The 22,231-nt window shown below is 39.7% G+C and overlaps 1 protein-coding gene across 18 annotated transcripts in view; it reads right to left on the bottom strand.

Moving 5' to 3' along the window:
• The window catches only part of RBMS3 (RNA binding motif single stranded interacting protein 3), a 1,606,934-nt gene that overhangs the window by 99,272 nt on the left and 1,485,431 nt on the right, over positions 1–22,231 (bottom strand). For 15 of the 18 annotated variants that reach the window (XM_062215492.1, XM_062215511.1, XM_062215613.1 and 12 more), the window contains 2 exons: positions 16,416–16,512; positions 14,146–14,196 (listed from right to left, as the gene is read on the bottom strand). In XM_062215492.1, the coding sequence (XP_062071476.1) occupies positions 14,146–14,196; positions 16,416–16,512 (148 nt within the window). The remainder of the gene's footprint in view (positions 1–14,145; positions 14,197–16,415; positions 16,513–22,231) is intronic. The other 3 variants (XM_062215528.1, XM_062215595.1, XM_062215604.1) reach the window with 1 other exon arrangement.

The raw sequence follows: 22,231 nt of genomic DNA, 5'->3' as shown, positions 1-22,231 counted from the left end.
ATCACTTTTCAGTTAAAATTTAAACACCTAAGAATAATTGTGTGTTAATTACTGAGTTCAACCAATAGTACTAGAACAACAACAACAACAACAAATACTAAAAAGGATAAAGTATTACATTGTACATCTAAAGTCAGGACAGGAGCTGATCAGTTCATTGTTGCTTATAGTGTCCATTTCACTTAACAGGTTTCCCCTTTGGCGCTCAGTTGTGAATTAAGCCAGTCCCAAAGAGAAAAATATCATTTGTTTTCCCTGATCGGTGACAACTGAGCGCCAAGTATCTTTTTTTAAAAATAAAATAGAATTTATGACTAAATTTCATATCCCTCAATACACTGAAATATCACTGTCTTCCCCAGTACACCATAAGTTATGCCTGATTTACTCTCTCCCCTATTTCTGAATGTGGACGGCTACTAACGTCTGGCAAATAGTTGGTTCTCTATAGATATTGTTTAAAATTTAAAAAAAAAAAGAGTGAGAAAGGAGGAGCTTTGGAGACATTTAATGTACTGAAGAAAGGTCAGTACTGAGCAGGGCAACGCATGTTGAAAATCAAGGCTCAAGTTTCCAAAGACAAATTACACCTGCTTGACATTTTAATCTAAATCTGGCTTCAAATACATAGCACTATTGTCAGTGCAGTCTTTATCTCTAAATTATCTTTTCCCTTGCTGGAGTATAAGTTCTACAAGAGAAGGAACGCTTGTCGTGCTCAATTTTGTATTCCAAGCGCCTTGAACGTTTCCTGACGCTGAGCAGATACCTGGTAAACCGGCAAATGTTTTTTGGTTGAATGAAGAAATGAAGGAATGAATGAAAGAGTCTAGTTTCATTTTTCCAAGAGGTTTACACACTTCCAAGCAATCTAATACTTGTGGTATTAAGGAAGGGAAAAACTAGAAAAGCATATCTCCTTTTACATTACTATCATCCTTTCAAGGTCCACGCAACATGACTTTTCTCTATTCCACTCTAAATATTCCAGGGGTTAATTAGTTACACAATAATTATAATTCATAGTTCTTAAACCTTTCAGAGAGTACAAGGCTATAAGTAAAAATAGAAAGAGTTCTTGCATAATTTCAACTCTGCTAGGAAATCAATGCTGTAACAATTCATTTCATTTTCTAGGACAGTTGTAAGAAGAAATTGTGTCAGCCAGAACATTTCTCATCATATTCCTGGCCATGTGTAATAGAAATGGACATGATCAAATGATTGGCCCATTCTGATTTATGTGGGAATGTCCACATAACTTCATAAGCAAGGGCGATTCCTACTCCCAGGGCTGTCTTGGTGAATCATTGCAGTTCAGAAATACTGGCCACACATTCTAGACCTCCTCAAGAAAGAAAAAAAAAAAAACAGAGAAGAGCATGCTTTTACATTGGAAGTTCGCTCAAGTGCAGAATTAACAGAGTTTCACTTTTTTTTGTTGCAATTACAAAAGTTTTAAAACATTGACAGATTCTTTGAGACAGGTTCAGATGTCAGTAATTAGATAGTACAGATGAAAGGTTTGTATTTGAAATCCTTTTGCATTACAGGTAATATTCCACTCAGAGGCCCTCCTGCTGATCGGCTGTCAATGAATCCTCACTCTTGACAATTTCAGACTGAACCTTATTTTCAGAAAAAGACATGAAGGCGAGTTAAATCTTTGAGCCGCGATCTAATTTGTAAACACTTGTCTCAAGATTGAACATACTGTTAGAGACTCTTAAGAAGCTTACTTTAAACTTCTGTTCTTTAAAATGTCAGATGGGATGGAGAGAAAACACCATGGAACAGCATTATAAATTACTGGGGGCACGGAAAGCCCTCAGGATAACATGATGTTCTTCAATAAAGTAGCTGTCATATTCCCCCTGTGCAGCAAGTTCAGGTTGACCATGTGAAACACCACAATTAGTGAATCACTCTGAGCTCAGTAGAAGTGGTTCTTTTTTTTTTTTTTTTTTTTTTTTTTTGGACAGGCAGAGTGGACAGTGAGAGAGAGACAGAGAGAAAGGTCTTCCTTTTGCCGTTGGTTCACCTTTTCACTGGCCGCGCTGATCCGATGGCAGGAGCCAGGTGCTTCTCCTGGTCTCCCATGCGGGTGCAGGGCCCAAGCACTTGGGCCATCCTCCACTGCACTCCCTGGCCACAGCAGAGAGCTGGCCTGGAAGAGGGGCAACCGGGACAGGATCAGTGCCCCAACCGGGACTAGAACCCGGTGTGCCAGCGCCGCAAGGTGGAAGATTAGCCTAGTGAGCCGCGGCGCCGGCAGAAGTGGTTCTTATTACCAGCATCAACCATAACATCAGAGAAAGATGCAGTTTAAATTTCCAAGGGCCAAAGATGGGATTATCCAGCCAAGGCTAAAATAATTGATCTTTGTCAATAAAGTAAAAGCTATGAAACATTTTTAGCAATATAAAGAGACCCCTGTAACCTACAAGTGCTGGGAACCCTCCAGAGGTCACAGTATACAGTTTACAAGTTCACAGAAACTAATGCCGTGATAAACAACTTTAAATAAATAGATTAATAAACAGAGACATCGCTGGATTTTCACATAGGATTGACAAAGAAGCCATAAGCATTTGCACTGTGTTTTTTGAATATTGTTATTCTTTCTCTCCTTGCATTTGTGGCTGTGTAAGAAAGCTGACTGAGTGAAAACCATGTCTTCCAGAAATGTTATGCAGAAGTGAAATGCAACATTTTTATGGGCATATACATCTATATCTGAAGCTTTTCTAGCAATCCCTGTACCGCAATGACGGTTGTATAATGGCTCCTAATAGTTCTAATTTGAAGGCTTTCCATTTTTGAACTTATCATTGTGGTCAACACTGTGAAGTAAAAACATCAGGTGCATATACGTTTAGCTAATTCAAAAAGGCATATATAATATGTCATTAACCTCAAAATTACAGGTATAAGAAAAGACATAATCAGGCTGCTAAAGAATTTTGCTTGCCAGGGGCACAAGCAAGCACTTGCCCTGGAGGACGTGAGATCACTACACTTAACACAATGTCATCATGGGTACTTCATGGTTTCAAGTCTCAGAGCTATCGCCTAGATCCGGTGTGGTGATTAACAGTGAAAATCAAATGGACTTCTAGAAATCCGATCTACTATCTTCAACAGGAATGAGTGACTTCCGGGTCTATTCCTGCCGTTTTTGAGCACCAAACCCATGTTTACAGCTACATATGAAAAATCTTGATCTGATGCTACAAATCGACCTGCCCAAATGAAGCTCTGTGTCCTTGATCTTACACTTATTGCATCTATGACACACACACTGATTCATTTTAAGGATGTTGCTTTCTTCCCAGACACCCAGGCTAAACTGTGCTACTTGGTTTTGGCCCATGTAGCCCCAGCACCTTCTCCAGATTTCTGCTTCACTTCTTTCTTCTCTTTTGTCCATTCCCCCCTCATTCCAGTTTATATCATGAATCTCAACAACACTCAGTGCTTTTTGTACCATACAAATGCAACTCTAAGAATCCCCATATAAACACACTTTTATATATTTCTATACCAGTGTTTTGGTTAAGTAAAATCTATAGTGAAAATTCAGCATATCTGGGCACTAATGCATAAGTAGCATCCATGCATCCAATCATACTATGTGTAACATAAAATATTCCTTGACATAAATTACATATACTCATGGGCATCTCAGAAAGTTAAAGAGAGGTCATTTTGGAATGTTAGAATCTAAGGATTTATACATGTAAGTGTGTAACACAAACTTGGCATCATAATGATTTTTTAGTATTGACTGAAAATACTTAGAGATACAAGACTGGGGAGATAAAAGGCTTCATAGGAAAGTAAGAATCGATCTTTAATACACAACATTGTTATGCAGAAATGGTTCTAATGTGTATTGATTTAAAACCCTTTAAGGATAACTCTTTGATAAAAAGGTCTCTCTTCTGAATAGAAGCTATAAGATTATTATTCAGAACCCAAATGGCTAATAGGTCTGGTTGCTTCTATTCCAAATGAGAACAAAAAGCCAAGAGTATCATGTTACTTTTAACATGTATAAGGATTAGACCTCTTTCTTAGAAGTTTCAGTTTTCTTAGCTTGCTCGTCATATTTCTCTTCCATTATATGCAATGAACTTATATCTAAGAGGTATAAAGAGGGACAAGCCCTACCCTAATTTTTTAAAAAATGTCATGCATAGTCAGTACAATACCCATTGAACAAACACCACAGGATGGAGGCTTAATGGTGGGTGCACTAGATTCCCAAGCCCCTCCCCAACCTTCCCAGTAAGGATGGAAAGCAGATATGAGTTAACAGACAAATTTAGTGAACAACACAGTGGTTTATGTTAATGCAAACAAATCTGCAGCAGAAGAGCAACTAGAATTCTGCATTATGAACAAAACAGAACTTTTCCTAGTCTGTTTTTTTAACAAAGCTATTTGTTGGTGGTGGCACTATTTAACAATGAAGTTTACAAGGCAAAGTCAGTATCAGACTCGGTTGCTCTTGTATATTTGCAGACATAGATCCTACATGGAAATCCCTAGGCTCTTCAAGACTAACCTAACAAAAGTCAACCTTTAAATAAAAGTAGTGTCTAAGGACATTCTGATAAGAAAGAAATAAGAGATATTATATTTTGATTTTTAGGAATACTCTCAATATTTAAACAAATTCATGATCATCTATGTAACAAACATCCATACACTTCACATACCTTAACGTTTTAGATATGCTGTGGATATTTTATTCCGGTATACTCTGAAAGAACATATAGTTCCATGAACTATCAGTACCCCATCCTCAATCCATCAGTGATTTTGTTAGTCATTTCAGTTGCCCTGGAAACATTTAGAAAACAAATGATTTACCCTATCCCTATATGATTGTGTTGCCCTGGCAACTTGCTGTTTTCTAGAATGTCAGGCTTGGATTTTAAGCTGTGTATTTTTTGCTTTAAGAAATAAGACTTTAATAGATTGAGTTCTTAATGCTGTGTTTCCACTTAATTATATTTAATATGCTAAATAGCTATTAAGGAAGTAATGCCAATGTCTTCAGGAAGGAACTGGAGAAGTAGTGATATTCTGGTTTAGTGATGATGAAGTGACAAAGAAATCCTAAGCACTATCCAAGGACACTTGGGGGTCAAGTGCAACTGGAAATTTTCCTTATGTTCAGAATGTTGTGCTTGCAGTTCTAAAGAGCAATACACTCTACCTTGAGCTATTCTTTTATTTTTAAGGTTCATAGTTAAATAACATAAAACTAAATGCCGAAAGACAGGTCATAGAACATATATCAAACATTCACTCTCTTTCTCTCACACACAAACACACATGTGTGCAATACAACACTACTGGAGTTATAATATGTTGGCCAAAGTCAATGCCGCTGTTACTGGATGTAGAGATAGTGGCTAATGAGCTGTATCCTCTGAAATCAGGAGATGTGCTGGGAACATGGCATTCGGCAGTTTCCAATTACTACTGTCTAAGACATTTTTTAAAGAAGTATTACATTTCTGCATTTCACAAGACTCTGGAATCACAACTGCTTCCAGCTACCCCTGTGCTCGGAGGGAAGGAACTTAGCAGGGAACGTTCTCTTCAACAAGCTTGCAAAGCTCGACTTACAAGATGAACTTTATCTCCAGAAATATTTTTATGTGTATAAAATGACTTTATGTACAGAGACTGCATAATCACATTTTCATAATGCAGGAAAATTTAAATATTTTACCCTTTATGATAGATTCAACCACTACTCCACTGGAAACTAAGACTTTTCACACACATCAATTTAATTTACCACTTCTGTTTTACATTTTCCAAAGTAAACCCAAATTGTAGACAATACCATGGGGAGTGTCAAGCTAATAAAAACATGTAGAAAAGTCCTCCAGATTTGACTAAATGAAACTTGTATTTCAGCAGGCCGCAATTTACCTTTCCAACCAAATCTTTCCCTTATTCCATAACAAAACATTCCACTAAATGTAGGGTATTTGCCTCTGTGCCCCAGAAATAACTTAAGACCACCTCCTGTGCCTTTTGAGTATTTCTTTTACTCAAAAATGTGCTACTTTTTCTTTTGAACTCCACAGACGCCACCCATGCAATAAGATTATGTTTATGTCTTTTTTTCTTCCCTGTCCTTAACTATTCACAGATGCCTCCTCATTTCTAGGGTTATATAACTGCTGCCCACTTGACATACTTTCAGCTCTATATTTTAAATAAGATAATTCTAAGCATACAAAAACTTTCTTTACAATTATTTGCAGGCTTTCAGGACAGACTGTTTCTTGTTTCCTCTCTCCCATTTCCAGAACTATCTAGAATATTCTGTACACACTGGATGCTCAAGAACATTTGTTTATTTTTTGTTGAACCTTTTCATCATACCTGAGGACCTCTTTTCCATTTAAAAAGAATTAATTGGAGAAGCGGAGAGAATAAAGGACAAAGAGAGAGAGAGAGAGAGTCTCCCACCTGCTAGTTCATTCCCCAAATGCTCACATAGGTGGCAGGAATCCAATTACTTGAGCTATCATTGTCACTTCCTAGAGTAGGGATTAGCAGAAAGCTGGGTCAGGAGCCTGAGCCAGGTTCATCTGATATGTAAATTAAGTAGAGAAATTTTTGAGAAATAATATAAAAATGTTAGGGACAGATCCTATGTAAGATTTTGTAAAGTTATAGTGATTGAAATAGAGTAATGGTCGAAAAAAGATATCAGTAGAACAGAATAGAATTCAGAAAGAGGCAAAAGGTGAAAAGAGATTTATTTTGTGATAAATACTAACAAAAAAATTTTAGACCCATGGACAAAAGTATACTTGGCTTATCTGAATGAGTTTGTCAATAACAATTGGTTATATCTGAGAAGAAAACTCAGATCACAAACTCATCTCATACTACAAAATAAGCCCCAAAGTAACAAAAACAAAATGTGCCATAAACACAGTAAGAAATAAATGGTGTTTTAAGTCTCAGAATTATTTAGGTCTTTCACATGGAATCCAGATGCTTGAAAGAAAACTTCGGCAAAACATACCCTGCGAGCCAAATGTGGCCCTCACTTGTCTCTGTAAATAAAGTTTTATTGGAACTCAGCCACATCCATTCACTTGTGTTTTGTCTGTGGGTGCCTTCACACTATAACTACAGAACCGAGTAGACAGGACAGGCCATATGACTCATAAAACTAACAATATTTACTGTTTGACTCTTTATGGAAAAGGTTTGATGACCCTTGGTCTAAAAAGAAAGATGAATCAATGTAAATATGTAAATACTAAAATTCTGCACTATTAAAATCATGTACTTAGAAACTATAATAAGATCTTATACAAATAAGAACAGATCAATAGTCTAAAAGAAAAGTGAGCAAAGTGAAAGAACTTGGAGTTCAGAGATAAAGAAAATAAAACTAGTCAATAAAATTTGAAAAACAACTCAACTCCCCTAGGGCTCAGAAATAAAATGAAACATTAATAAGAGGTGATTCACTATTACATTAAAAGTTATCCAGTGTTGGCCGGCGCCGTGGCTTAACAGGCTAATCCTCCGCCTTGCGGTGCCTGCACCCCGGGTTCTAGTCCCAGTTGGGGCGCCGGATTCTGTCCCGGTTGCCCCTCTTCCAGGCCAGCTCTCTGCTATGGCCTGGGAAGGCAGTGGAGGATGGCCCAAGTGCTTGGGCCCTGCACCCGCATGGGAGACCAGGAGAAGCACCTGGCTCCTGGCTTCGCATCAGCGAAATGAGCCGGCCGCAGCGGCCATTGGAGGGTGAACCAACGGCAAAAAGGAAAACCTTTCTCTCTGTCTCTGTCTCTCTCACTATCCACTCTGCCTGTCCAAAAAAAAAAAAAAAAAAAAAAAGCTATCCAGTGTTAACTGAGGCCATGGAAAAAGAAAAACTGTCACCTACAATGCACATCAAACTTTAAAGCACATGTATCTTTGTGCCACCAATTTATCCTACAAAGATTTCCTATCTACAGTGGTGTTCAATATTAGAGTCTTGAGTTTTTGAGCAATCGCAGAAGCAACTTAAAGAAGTATGAATAGGGGCTAGCGCTGTGGTGGAGCAGCTAAAGCCGCTGCCTGCTGTGTCAGCATCCCATAATGTACACTGGTTCTAGTCCTGACTGCTCCACTTTCAGTCCAGCCTCTATTATGGCCTGGGAAAGCAGTCCTTGTGCCTCTGCACCCATGTGGGAGATCCAGAAGAAGCATCTGGCTCCTGGCTTTGGATCCGTGCAGCTCCAGCCCTTGTGGCCTTCTGGGGAGCGAACCAGCAAATGGAAGACCCCCCCCCCCCGCCTCTACTTCTCTGTAACTCTGTCTTTCAAATAAATAAATAAATCTTCCAAAAAATAAAAAAGAAGTATGAATAGAAAATTGGATAACTTCCTTTGGTTACAATATTTAATGGCATATTATAAAATTGATAGAAAAATGAATGTAGATTCTATATGTGATTCATATGTAATGACATCCAAAACATTCTATTTTTGTGGAAAAAGAGCAATCTGGAATATAATATACGTAGAGTAGTCTTGTATATATGATAAAATATATATATATTTATATATTTGTGTGTGTTTGTGTTTTCATAAGTTTAAAACATTGCTTGGGGTTGGATATTGTGCGCAGTGGGTTAGGTTTACTCTTGGGACATTTGTATTCCATATGGGAGTACCTGGTTTAAGTCCCACCTACTCAGTTTCCAATCCAGCTTCTACCTAAAGTGCATTCTGGGAGGCAGTAGATGATGGCTTAAGTACCAGAGTCTCTACCACCTCATTGGGGAGACCCATATGAAGTTCCAGGCTCCTGGCTTTGGCCTGTCTGGGCCCTGATTGCTGTAGGCATTTCAGGGAGAGGGAGTGAACCAACATATAGAAGATCATTCATTCTCTCTCTCTCTCTCTCTGTAATTCTGCCTCTCAAATAAATAAATATTTTTTTTAAATGGCTGGAATGTGACATCAGATTTGGTTCACAAAGTTTATGTCTAGATAACAGAAAGAATGTCTTTTATATTCTATACACTTTTAAATTATAGGCCTTGAATTTCATCATTTAATTTTTTCCCCAAAGTCATCAAATAATGATTTTTTCAAAAATACTATGGAATTCTGAAGTTACATTTAAGAATAACAAAGCCATCATTATTTTCGACAATACTTAAGGTAAGTAAAAGACTTGCTGTGAAATAGTTTTGTCCTTGTTTATTTCAGCATGGGAATATATTTAAAAGGAGCTGACAATCCAAAGATGTTCCTGCTAAATGTAATCTCATTCATCTTAATTCTCTGCTGGTAGAAACAGTGCATAAAGGTTAGAGGAGATGCTCTTTTTGTCATTGTTATTTAGTTAAAAATATTTGGCCTATAGATACACTGTATGTTCAGTCCATAGATACACTGTTTATACACATATACATATACACATGCATATGTGGTCCTTTATATATTATCTAGTTACCTAGTTAACTCCTCTAGCACTTGAGAAACCATGAAGATTATTATTTTTGCTGAGCCCATGTCTGAATACTTTGCTTTATGAACAGAGGTCTAATATTCTTCCCAAACTTGATGACATTCTTTTTCAGAAAACATGCAGGCCAATTTGGAGGATACAACCTTTGAAACTAAGCCTTAGGGCTTAGCTGTGTGCCGGTAAAGACTGACCAAATCAAGTATTCTGGAGCTCTCTTACACAGTCTTATTGCAGAGAAGTTCATATTTGCTCTTTAGCTGTAAACTTAGGGTTTATTAATCATAAAAATTATAACTTAGTCATGCATGGCAAGGAATCATCCAATGATTCAATAAGGGCATCTTGCATTTCTTAGACTATGGTAATTAGATATCCAATTTGTAATTAAGTAAAAATGAAAGCTGACCTTTCTCCTTGAGATGAAATAACACTAACCATATGAGGAACAGAAGATTTATGGTTTAAATGAATCTAAATAGAATGTAAGGGAATAGAACTCTGCTTCCTCTGGGTAACTATGATATTTTCCCCTTGCCAATAGCAGAGATTTAACAAAATATCCAGTATATTGGAACATGGGCATTTCAATTGTGCGTTCATAAACATTCCCATGCGACATGCTGCTCTGCAGAGTGGATAGTTAGCGCAATCCATCAACCATTACAATGTTGTCAGTGTAACAGTGAGATTGCATAGTACAGTACAGAAACAGAAACAGGTAACCAACTGCATTGACAACGTCAGCATTTTTACTTCCTCACAGCAACAAGTGAATTCCTGATTTCATCTACCAGTATTCTCTCCCAGGAGTCTATTCAGGTGAACAACAAAGAGCAAGCAGCAATGCTCTTGCTTCCTTAAGTGGGGTTTGACAGTTTTCCAGGAGATCCAAGAAGGTCCTAGGGTCCAATAATAAAGATCCGCTTTCATGCAGACACAGAATGATGATTATAATCCATGCAAGGAACCTTTATTTCTTCTTCCCCAATATTTTTCTAAATCTACAAAAAATTATACTGCATTCTACTTAGCAATTTAAATCTCCAAAGAAGTATAGTCGAATGGCAAACTGCATCCAACTACATGTTATGTTTTATCTTCTTCTCACGTCCTTTTACTCTCCCCATTCCTTCTCACCATTGTTTCATTTCTCTCTGACCAACTGTTACCCCTCCAGTCTAACCATTCGTCTTCCCTAGCCAAAAGACCAAGAGCATTATGCTGTATTTTGAAACATCCCTGAAGCATTGCTTTCTTTTCAGATACAAACCTGATAGAGACCTCAGAGTTTTCAAATGATGCCTGAGAGACAACTAGAAGGGCTTCTGGCCAAAGGCACACATCTGGCCCCAGCTCTGGAGCCAGTGTGAGTGCATGGTGCCTGGGGAGGAGCATGCCTCTGCAATGAGACCTCAGACACGAGATTTTTTTAAAAAACAGGGCAGGAGAAAATGAAAAAGAAGAGAACAGTTGAAAGCAAACTGGAGTTAAAGATAACATATTTGAGATATGAATATCAATATCTTGGATTTATTTCTACAGACTGATAAAGAGGTAATCAATGAGCATTTTTTAAAAAAAAATATTAGGTGTTGAATCTTGTAAGTCAATAAAATGAGTACCAACCCGACAACTTGACTTATTCATGGCCACAGAGGTTATCTCCAAACTCTTCAGCTAAGGAAGTTTATAAAGCACTGTGAACATGGCGGAAGATGTTGATTCTTGCTTATTTTCAATTTTCTTCATATATCAACACTAATTTCATATAACTGGGATAACGTGAAGTCTATTGAAGCAATTAAATAATAACAATTTGTTGAGTGTTTGCTATTTTCTAGCAACTACTTTAAGAGTGTTAATACTTCACTTCATTTACTAAAACACAATTACGTAGGCATCATTATGTTCATGTTATAGATGAGGATACTGTGGCTCAGAAAATTCAAGTAAATTAGAGTCCTTATAGTTAGAAAGGTTTGTCTGTCTCCACAGACCTAGCCAAGAATCCATGGAATTAATCATCAAATCATTCATTCATTTTTCTCGATGCAAGTATGCTATTCCATGGCCCTCAATGGTTTAATTATTTATGTTTTAGTGCCATGCTTGGATTAATTTAAGCCCTGTTTGATGCTGAAGCTAAGGCCAGCTGTTTCGTGTTAGTGTATGCAACACGGATGATCGACAAGGCCATTGCAAGGCAAAGATGGATGCTAAAAACTCTTGTGTTTCCATAACAATTTTTAGCCAATATTTGCATGTTAAAGACACAAAAATAATGTGTTTGCATGTTTGGGTAGAGAAAGGGTGGTCTAACATCTCTTTTTTCCTGGAGTTCATCCTAGCCACAAACATTACACTTTAAACTGAGTGGTCTATGCTCAAACATGATGCACCGCCTGGGTGTGGGAAGTGACATGATACCAGGGAATAGTAGCCACAGCAAAAAAGAAAAAAAAAAATCAAGGGGGAAATATTCACACACACACACACACACATACATACACACACATCTCTTACTGTTGGAAGGAGAAGAATGAGAAATTATAAATGCATGCATGGGGCTGAAGCGGTGATGGGATAAAACTTTGCTAAGGCCCTGAGTGACAGCTGAAACAAAGACCCAGACAACCATCTTCCTGTCTCCTAAGAGTTCTTTGGGCATTTTGGCCTCAGAGATGCTGCTTAACTGTAGTGTGAGCGCTAAGTTAGCATTAGTGTTCTGCACATGAGCACGTTGTTGTTTTTAAGAAGGTGGTGGATTTCTTCTAGAACGTCTTCTCCTCAGAACTTGGCAGAAGTTCTCCCCTTTGCTGTGCTGTCTCCGTCTGGGCTATGCTATATACTGGTCTGGCAGCACATACTGAATTGTGACGCATGACTTGGACAGAGAAGTGTAGCCTGGATCTGTTGCACATTGGTATGATTTATAGAACATAGACGAGCTGAACTCAGGAAGCCCCTAAGGTGTGTAAATAATAGTAAAGAGAGGGATTTGCAAAATACAGTCTGAAGTTCTGCTGTGGTGAGCTACATAAAGTTTATTCTTTAAATAAAATAACAAACTATTGAAACGTTAGGCGCCACATGGAAAGTTGTCTATTAAAAAGATAAAATGGCCAAAGCTCAAATATGAAAACCAGATTCTCTGATATTTTGAATCACGGAAATGGTTGCACGTGCATACAGTTCCCCAGTCTTTAATACATGCTATCTTATTTAAATGTAGCTTCTAAAAGAGTGAACTTATGGTATTGCTTCTTCTTTGAACAACTAGTGCATTCAATAAGAATACTAAGGATAAAGATGATACAGCATGCCGTACCTTTTTTACTGTTTTTACCCTTGCTCTCTCGTTTGACTCTCTCAAGAGCACTTCTAAGTGTAGTGACAGCAAAGGCACAAAGGCACAGCCTGAACATACCCGGAGAGCACACCACAGACCTTGTCATGCACTTTCCTGTCCGGGGCTCTTGCCCCTGCCCCCACTCTCACGCATATGTTCTACTGAAATCGGTCTTATGTGTCTTTTTAAAAATTATGTGTTTATTTGAATGGCAGAGAAAGATACAGAAAAGAGACACAGACAGAGAGCTCTCGTTTGCTCTTTCATTCCCCAAATGCCCACAATGACTGGGATCTGAGCCAGACCAAAGCTGGGAGCCAGGAGCTCAATCCAGATCTCCCATGTAAATGTCGGGAACCCACCTACTAGAGTCATCACACCTACTTCCCCCTCCCCCGACACAAGGGTCTGCTTTAGCCGAAAGCTAAAACGGAGAGAGGAGGTGGGACTTGAACCCAGGCACACCAATGTGGGATGTGGCATCAACTCAGTGTCTTAACTATTTCACCAAATGACAGCTGCTATCTTACATTTCCACAGAGCTTAAAAAGCCCAGAAGAGCTAGACAAAGATAAATGGACTCATTAACCTTCAGTCTATATTCTAATGTGGTATGTCATATTTTTCACTTGGAACTGATGTAATATTGCACCACAAAAGGTGAAATCTAACAAGTAGAAAATAGACTTTGAATCATTTTGGAAGAAATGTCATCCTAAAAAGAAGCGAATGGCTATAGTTAGTGAAGATAAACAAAAGTCTAATGACCTTGCCATCCATCTATTAAACAACTATCTTCACATTTCAAATAAATTGCTTTGAATTAACATTTGGCCATAATACTCAAAATTGTTCTCAAAGCATATTGGACTGTGTCTGAAGAAAGCAACGCATAACAGAAAGAAAAGAAAAGCAAGAGACTCCTTTTGTAATGGATATAATTGTCCAGAGTTCAAGCTCCTGGGTGAAGCTGAAATTGCTCATTCATAACAAACAATAGATATCAACTTGAGAGGTTAACTGTTACTTCCTCCAATAATTTTTCTTGTCTCTTTCTCCCTCTTATCTCCCTCTCTCTTGCTCACTCTCACTTTATCTCTTTAACTAGCTATTATACATGCTTTTGCAGAATTTCAGGAACAGCTTTTTATTTGGAGAATGTGGCTGCCTGAAAGAGTTACAGGCTATAACAAAAGCTTTACCCCAAAGCTTCTATGCATTACAAGAGCTTGCACTTGGATAATAGAAATATTTAGCCTCAGGTGACTGAGAACACTTACTGTTGGTTGCATAACGTATGGCGGATGAGGCATCCATGAAGTACTCTGGACCTATGCATCAAACAGCATTTATTAGCACAAAGCAATCACAGAGAGAACTCGGTTCTTGCGTTCAGTGGAGTCACACTAGGTCATAAGAAAAGTGGAGTCCATCTGACTACACAGCTAATTATGGCTCAAACTCAAGGGTGAATCAAAGGGACTTGATTCATGTGGTCCCTGAGACATGGTAAGATATAAAATGACATCCCTGTTCACTGGCATTGACTTCAGTGCCTACCTGCACCAAGCTGGGTTTTGCAGCATACACTGAGGTTGTGTTGAAGACTAAAGTCTTAGTGGGCTTGAGAGACTACCTGGAGGTCAACTCTAAAGGAGGCCCTGACAGGCAGTGGTGAAAGTAGGAGCTGACTGCTACCACTACCTCTTTGTCATCAGTTGTCCCTTCAAATACTCAGGTGTTCTCACGTTAGGAATACATCCAAGTGGCAGAAGTTGTAGGAAAAACTAAAGAGATAAACCAGAAAGCAAGTTGGTATTTTTCCTCTCTCGTAGTAATTGGTATGCAAGATTAAAAAATGTGTATCTGAGCAAGCCAACCATTCTCAGATGTGCCATGTGTCAGTCGAACGAGAAAATCAGCCTGTATAAGCTGATTGTCACAGGGAGTCCCTGGAAGATTTTGTTTGTTTGTTTCAGTGTACTCACACCAACAAAACTGCCAATACACTTTGGATTTTTTTTTAAAGTGGAGAAAGACAAGAAAAATGATAATATGGGAGTTTGTTCTAATCTCTTTTTTGAGAAAAGGGAACAAGAGTTAAATTTCTTTTATGAGGCCTTCCTCGTAAAATCATTACTCTGTGGATATTTTGTTCATGTCACCAAAGTGCTCTACACTGTGACTGGATGGGTGGTCTTGGCCGACACAGAGGCCAAGATTAGAAAAAAAGGGCACACACACACACACACACACTGCAACCAGGCAGGCCAGCAAGAAGCACAAAAACTGATCATCTCCTGCACTTAACTGCGTGGGCCCCAAGGAAAGGCAATTAAGAAATCAGCCATTCTTCGCTTCTCGGCCTTTTGGCTAAGCTCAAGAAATCAGCCATTCTAAGACCCTCTAATGCAATTCAAAGGAAAGTCTGTTCCATTCACCCACGGACATGCTTCAAGAGTCTGAGTGCAGGGGGAAAAAAATGAAAATGATTTGCTTCAGGGAGAACTAGTTAAGGAAAAATGCATATAATATCAAGTTCGATGCTCCTGACAACTGGGACTTCCTGAAATGAGGGGTGTTGTGGCTGAATAAGTGAAACTTCAATGAATTCATAGCAGTCAGCAACATCACAGTTTTACCCATTGTAACGCACCCACCCCCACCACCTGCAAAATATACAGAATTATACGCATGCACGGTCTTGCACTTCTCTCTTAGTCTCTCCAAACTTTTAAAAAAATGACACTAGACACATTCTAAAGGTAGTATTGATAGGTCACTTCTAATCAACCTTAGAAGAAATCTTTGAAGAACAGTTTATAACATCAAGAGGATCAGGGAGTGATATCACCTATTTGATAATTAGAAGGAATAAAATAAGGAACGTGGTTTTTTGGAGAAGTGTGATCACTTCAGCCCACTTGTATACTTGGAACTAACTGGTGACCCCGCCTGGTTTAGGACACTATTGAATCCCAAATGTTCCTGAGCATCCCTGACCTCCCTCTGGTCTCTTTGGAACTAAGAATGCAGTGAGAGCAGGGTGTCACCATAACTTTATACAATTTTGATAATTGTCTCTATTTTGGGGGAGGTAGGATTTAACATAGATCCACCTAGGTTAGCAGGACAACGGTAACAAAATGAGATGACAATGACAAGATATCCTGGAGTATGTGAAGGGATTGCTGGAAATGTGGTTTTATAAAAGACACAATAGGGAATGTGAACAACCAAAATAATAAACAACAAGCAAAATAATTTCCCAGTGGTAAGAGAGCTGTATTGATGTTGGCCGAAAAAGAGCATAGACATAAAAACTCAGCAAGAAGAAGGGAAAGGATGCTGGATTTTATTTGCCAGTGAGTTGATGCAAATGGGCCCCTGAAAGCATAGGGCAACTCATAACTTGGGTGTTATCAATGAAGATGTGCTGAAGTATATAAGGACAATTTTTTCTTTTAATTCTATGGTGTCCTTTGTGCCTCTAAGTTGTGTTTTACTGGCAAGGCAGATCCCTCCTGAGGTGCAGGTGAATCGGACATACCTGGTATGTGGAGACAGGGGAAGCAGCAATGAATGGCGTGATAGATGTCTGAGGAATCATGCGGTTGGTTGCAATACTGTACGGTGAAGAATAAAATCTGCAAACAGAAAACAAAAAAAAGAAGATTCATGAAGCAGCTGCAGGCTGGCCGGTAATCAAAGGCTACCAAGTACCTCTGGGAAAGAGAGAGTGCTTCTGCCTTCCTTGTTTCTCCATTAACTATTAACAAGAGCGTCCAGGAGATGTGCAGTATGTAATTCCCAAGAGAATGAAGTCATTCTGAACAAATGGACAGCTTTGAGTCATCTTACAAAATTAGTTGCACAAAATCACTCTTACACCAAGTGAGTGTACTAGTGTCTTGAACCAACAGGAAAAAAAGCCACTGTGAAAAAAGAAAAGGCAATGCTATTCAAACGCTATCTGAAAGAAAGGCAGATGGAAGCACTACACGTTATAAACGTGGCTGATGTTACCCACAAACCCACTGCATTCGCTCCTTCACTCAGGAAATAAGGGCCGGGTCCTAGAAAATTCTAGATATTTTGGGCTAGGCCCTTGTACTGGGTCCATACCTTCCTATAAAAAATACTTTCTCCTTGAAAAGTGAACAAAGAGGACATTTTTTTTAGGTGGGGATAGGAATATCTTAGGAATATCTTCTGGTTCTAAGAAGGCACCGGTGGACATATTTACCTAGATGATAGATGCTGTAGATTCTACAAAATGTGCCATCTGGTACGGATGATATTTTTTTTTTCAAATATTTTGATCCAAGACTGGATGAACCCAGGGATGTGTGACCCGAAGATTTGGAACAATATTAAAGATACATAACTACTGAGATGTTCACCATGATGAATCTCAAGTGAATTGTGCTCAAGACCAAAAGCCAGACTCCAAAGGCTATATAGTACAGAATTCTATTTATGCTGCAACATGGAATATGCAAACTATAGAGACAGAAAATAGATCAGTGGATATTGAAGACCTGGGGTGGGGGAAGGACCTGCTTGCAGAGGAGCATGGAGGTGTTGGGGAGGGGACGTAACTGTTCTGTATCTTGTGACACGTTTGTGTGTATTTGGCAGAATCATAACTGTAGACTAAAGAATGAATATACTCTATGTCGGTCATACCTAGTAACAGAAAGATAACTAGCATATAAGGAAATATGCATCTTTGTACCTTCAAAAAATTTACTGAGCATTTGCTATGTGCCAAGGATGGGTTAGAGTTAATACCTTTGAATTAACTGTTTAGTGACATAATTGTACTTTCTGTGCACATTAATCAAAAACCTTCTAAAGGCTTTCCATCAAAATGGTTACAAAATCTGAACTCCTTATATTGGCCAGCACAAACTACTGAGTTTCTCCCTAGTATGCTTTGACACTGTCCTACTTCCTCTGCCCAACTAAATCCAACGACATTGACTTTCTTGTCCCATGATCTCAGCATCCTCACTCCCATCTGACCACTGACATTGCAGTCTCTGGTTTCCCCAAATCTCCACAAGGGCTCCTGTTGTATTTTCCTTGTTTCCATGCACCACTTTCTATTTCAGCGGAGCCTGGAGAAAAAGAGCAACTGCCATCTCTGATGCAAACATTCTCAATCCCTTTTCCCTTTCTTTCTCTTTTGTTCTGACCACTCTCTGAAGCAGTCATTCTTTGCTTGTTTTTTTTTCTTTTTTTTTTTCTTTTTTTGACAGGCAGAGTGGACAGTGAGAGACAGAGACAGAGAGAAAGGTCTTCCTTTTGCCGTTGGTTCACCCTCCAATGGCCGCCGCGGTTGGCGCGCTGCGGCCGGCGCACCGCGCTGATCCGATGGCAGGAGCCAGGTGTTTATCCTGGTCTCCCATGGGGTGCAGGGCCCAAGGGCTTGGGCCATCCTCCACTGCACTCCCTGGCCACAGCAGAGAGCTGGCCTGGAAGAGGGGCAACCGGGACAGGATCGGTGCCCCGACCGGGACTAGAACCCGGTGTGCCGGCGCCGCTAGGCGGAGGATTAGCCTATTGAGCTGCGGCGCCGGCCTGAAGCAGTCATTCTTAAACATTATTTATGCCGGGGGCTGAATTTTGGTGTCTCCCCAAATCCTATGCTGAAGCCTGAATCCCCAGCCTATTTGTAGCCTCTAAGGAAGCAGCGCAGGTGGAATGAGGCCACAAGGGTGTGGTCTTGAGCAGGTGGGATTAGTGTTCCTATGAGGCACCGGAGAGCTCACTCAACTTTTCTTCCTGCTCCCTTGCCCCCCCACACACTGAAGAAGGCCATGCTGGTAAAAGACCTCACCAGCAGTTCTATCAGTCCAAATCTAGCTTTCAGAGCTGTGAGTAGATGCCTTTCTTGTGTTTAAGCCATACAGTCAGTGGTGCTCTGTGGCAGCTAACTGCAGCTGACAAATACAATGTATTTAGCAGTAATTTTTCCCTTTATGGGATCAGTCCCAGGAGGAATGAGGACATCTCTCCCTTGTTGCTGAAAACAGAGCCTCGGTGCAACAGATTAAGCCACTGCTTGGGACACCTGCGACCCATCTCAGAGTGCCAGTTCAGGGCTACTGCTCAGCTTGTGCTACAGCTTCCCGCTGCTGGGCCTGGGCAGGCAACTGCAAATGGCCTTTAAGTGCTTGGGCCCCTGCTACCCATGTGGGAGACTCAAATGGACTTCCTGGCTCCTAGCTTTGGCCTGGTCTAGGCCTGGCTGTTGTGACCATTTGCACAGTGAATCAGCAGAAGGAAGATTTCTGTCTCCCTCACTGTCTGTTGCTCTGCCTTTCAAATAAATGAATATATATATATATACATATATATATAATTAAATAACAGAATTAAGTGATTATAGTTTAGCATGGCCAGTGCCAGGAAGGCAGGAGCTGGAAGGTGGGTCCCTGGAGTAAGTAGGAAGGAAGCCAAGCGATGAAGTACCAGACAGGTGGTCTGACATTGTATAATTAAAACATTCATTGGAAGCTTCACTCATAACCTGCTTTCTAAGCATGCAAGGGCATTGGTAACTGTGGAAAACAGCCATTTCTCATAAAAACCGTGGTTTGCATTTAAAAATCCCCGTTAGGTCTTATCTTTGACAGATCTTATTTATGAGACAGTGAGCAGAACGACTTATTCAGGGCTCCTAATGACATGACAGGCTCCCATGGCTATTCAAGAGCAGTCTTTCTCCTACATCACACAGAGCTGTGGCTCTGGTAGACACCCCATCTCTTACACTAACAGAGAAATTCATGCATCGCATTTTGGCGTGGCTGGTCTATTTTGCAACACGTATCAATTGGAGTATTAAAAATGAAAGCAATAAAAATTGGATTGACAGGCAGAGTTTACAGGAAATTCTGTGGGGAAAACAGAGAGCAGAAACATAAAGAAACCAGGCAAGTAAATGGATACTAACAAAGGGAACCCTTGGGGGGAAATTTAATGCGTTTTTGGTCTATCTGCTCTAATCCTATCCATCAAACAAGAATAATATTTCCTACTTCCTAGCAGGTTCCAGTACTGCCACTCAAGTCAGAGCCATTTGGAACGGAAAACACGCTGAGCAAAGCAGACTGAACACACAGTCCTGATCCCCTAATTCTCGTATTCTGCACTAAGCTCTTCTCAAGTCCAAACATAAACCAGAGAGGTTACAGGAAACCCTCGCTTAAACCATGGCAGGAAAGGCTTCTAGGGTGTTGGAGGCGTACAGGGACCATATTTGAAGAAATACACGGGGTCAGACTCCATGTAGACAACAGCAATATATCTTTGCCAATCAGCTTTTTGTCAGCCCCTATCATGTCTGAAAACACTTTCACCTAGGCATCAGATGGAGAAAAAATTAGAACATCCAAATGTACGCTTTAAGCAGCAGTGTCATGTTATATGGGAACAGGAAATAGAAAATCGACAAAGTGAAGGTAATTCTTTTTTTGAAATTTATTTTTTAAGAAATACAAATTTCATAAGTACAACTTTAGGAGTATAGTTATTCTTCCCACCATGCTCACCCTCCACCCACACTCCCAGCCCTCCTCCTCCCTCTCCCCTTGTCAGTCCCATTCTCCATTAGGAATGCATTTTCAACTAAAAGTTAAGGTAATTATAAATCTGTGATTTTCTATTTTGGCACCTGGTAGTACATTTACAAATGTTGTTACAAAAGACTGAGAATGAATTATTTAAAATATTATTTCCCTGGGAATGATCTCTTAGGACATATTTATTTGCTAGGATTCATATAGCATTCCATGATTAGCCCAGGGTTTCTAAGCCAGGAGTGGATATTTGGCAATGCCTGGAGACGGTGTTAGGTGTCACAACTAGGGTGGGATTGCTGCTGGAATCGAGGGTGGGTCGAGGTCTCGTATATTGTTTGTTTGTTTTTTTTAACAGGCAGAGTGGACAGTGAGAGAGAGAGAGACAGAGAGAAAGGTCTTCCTTTACCATTGGTTCACCCTCCAATGGCCGCTGCGCCTGGCGCACTGCACTGATCCGAAGGCAGGAGCCAGGTGCTTCCTCCTGGTCTCCCACGTGGGTGCAGGGCCCAAGCACTTGGGCCATCCTCCACTGCACTCCTGGGCCACAGCAGAGAGGCAACCAGGACAGAATCCGGTGCCCGGACCGGGACTAGAACCCGGTGTGCCGACGTCACAGGCGGAGGATTAGCCAAATGAGCCATGGCGCCGGCCATGGTCTCATATATTGCTAAACAAACTACAAGGCACAGAATGGCTCCCCATGATGTCTAGTGCAAAATATCAGTGGTGGCAGGACTGAGAAACTTTGTTTCAGAGGCAAGAGGTGGAGAAATTTCATACGAACAAAATGCCAAATGGCAAAATGGCCCAGGAAACTTAGTTAAATATGATCTATCGAATTCTAGGATGACTTTCAGTAAACTTCCTTTGTTTAAGGAATGCAAGTAGTTACTTGGTTCTGTTGCATTAAAGGCAAGTGACCTCTATAAGGCTGGAAAGTACAAGTCTAGGTTGCTAATAGGACATTATTTTGCCTGCAGAAAAATCATTTTCAGGGGATTTGGCAGTCAGTAGTAACGTGGTAAAATCTTATTTCACTGACAATAAAAATAACACAAATATATCAATAACCTTAGGGTAGAATGTTTTTTACTGTAAAAAAAGCATACGAAATCCTATTTGCACACTGAAATAAACAGTACTGGCTTGTGTTTCATGTCCACAGGCGATATTGTTAGAGTTGGAACCATGCATACTATCCTCAGGGTAACACAATAGCACCAGATTAATAAGTCACTGGTCATTTTTATTGTAATACCAACTTATCCTTCATGTTAGATTCCCTTCCACGTGTAATAAGATAAAGCTTCTGTATCACTTAATATCAAATGCCCATATAAAATAGCTGGCAAAACCAATGCTATAGAAAACATTCTTTTTTCACATCTCCCCCAAGAATACATTTTATTCTAATAAAACAATTTAAGAGGCTTTTCCTCAGTGAAAAGGGCAGAGGAAAGATGAGATTTTGAATATGGGAGGGATTATGGCCCACTCCCATGCTCATTTTTGAAAGGGATGGAATTTCATCTTGGTCTGCTGAAAAAGCAATAGGGCACTAGTAACAACAAATTACAGTTTTGCCAGAGAGCGCTCAAAGAAGAAAGGTCATTTTTATTCTTGTGAGTTTTAGTCCATATAGTGAATAGTGTAAAGATTTTTACTTTTCTGTTATGGCTCGGACCATTCTCCAAGCTCACCTTCAAAGCCTTAGATGGGAGTGATAGTGAACTAATTTTCTGTAAAGAGAAACTTTTCATGGGTCTGGACAGAT

Source organism: Lepus europaeus, chromosome 2 (assembly GCF_033115175.1).
Source record: "Lepus europaeus isolate LE1 chromosome 2, mLepTim1.pri, whole genome shotgun sequence".
Taxonomy (NCBI): Eukaryota; Metazoa; Chordata; class Mammalia; order Lagomorpha; family Leporidae; genus Lepus; species Lepus europaeus.
The sequence above is the reverse complement of the archived record's forward strand: the minus strand, read 5'-3'. Positions and strand labels throughout refer to the sequence as shown.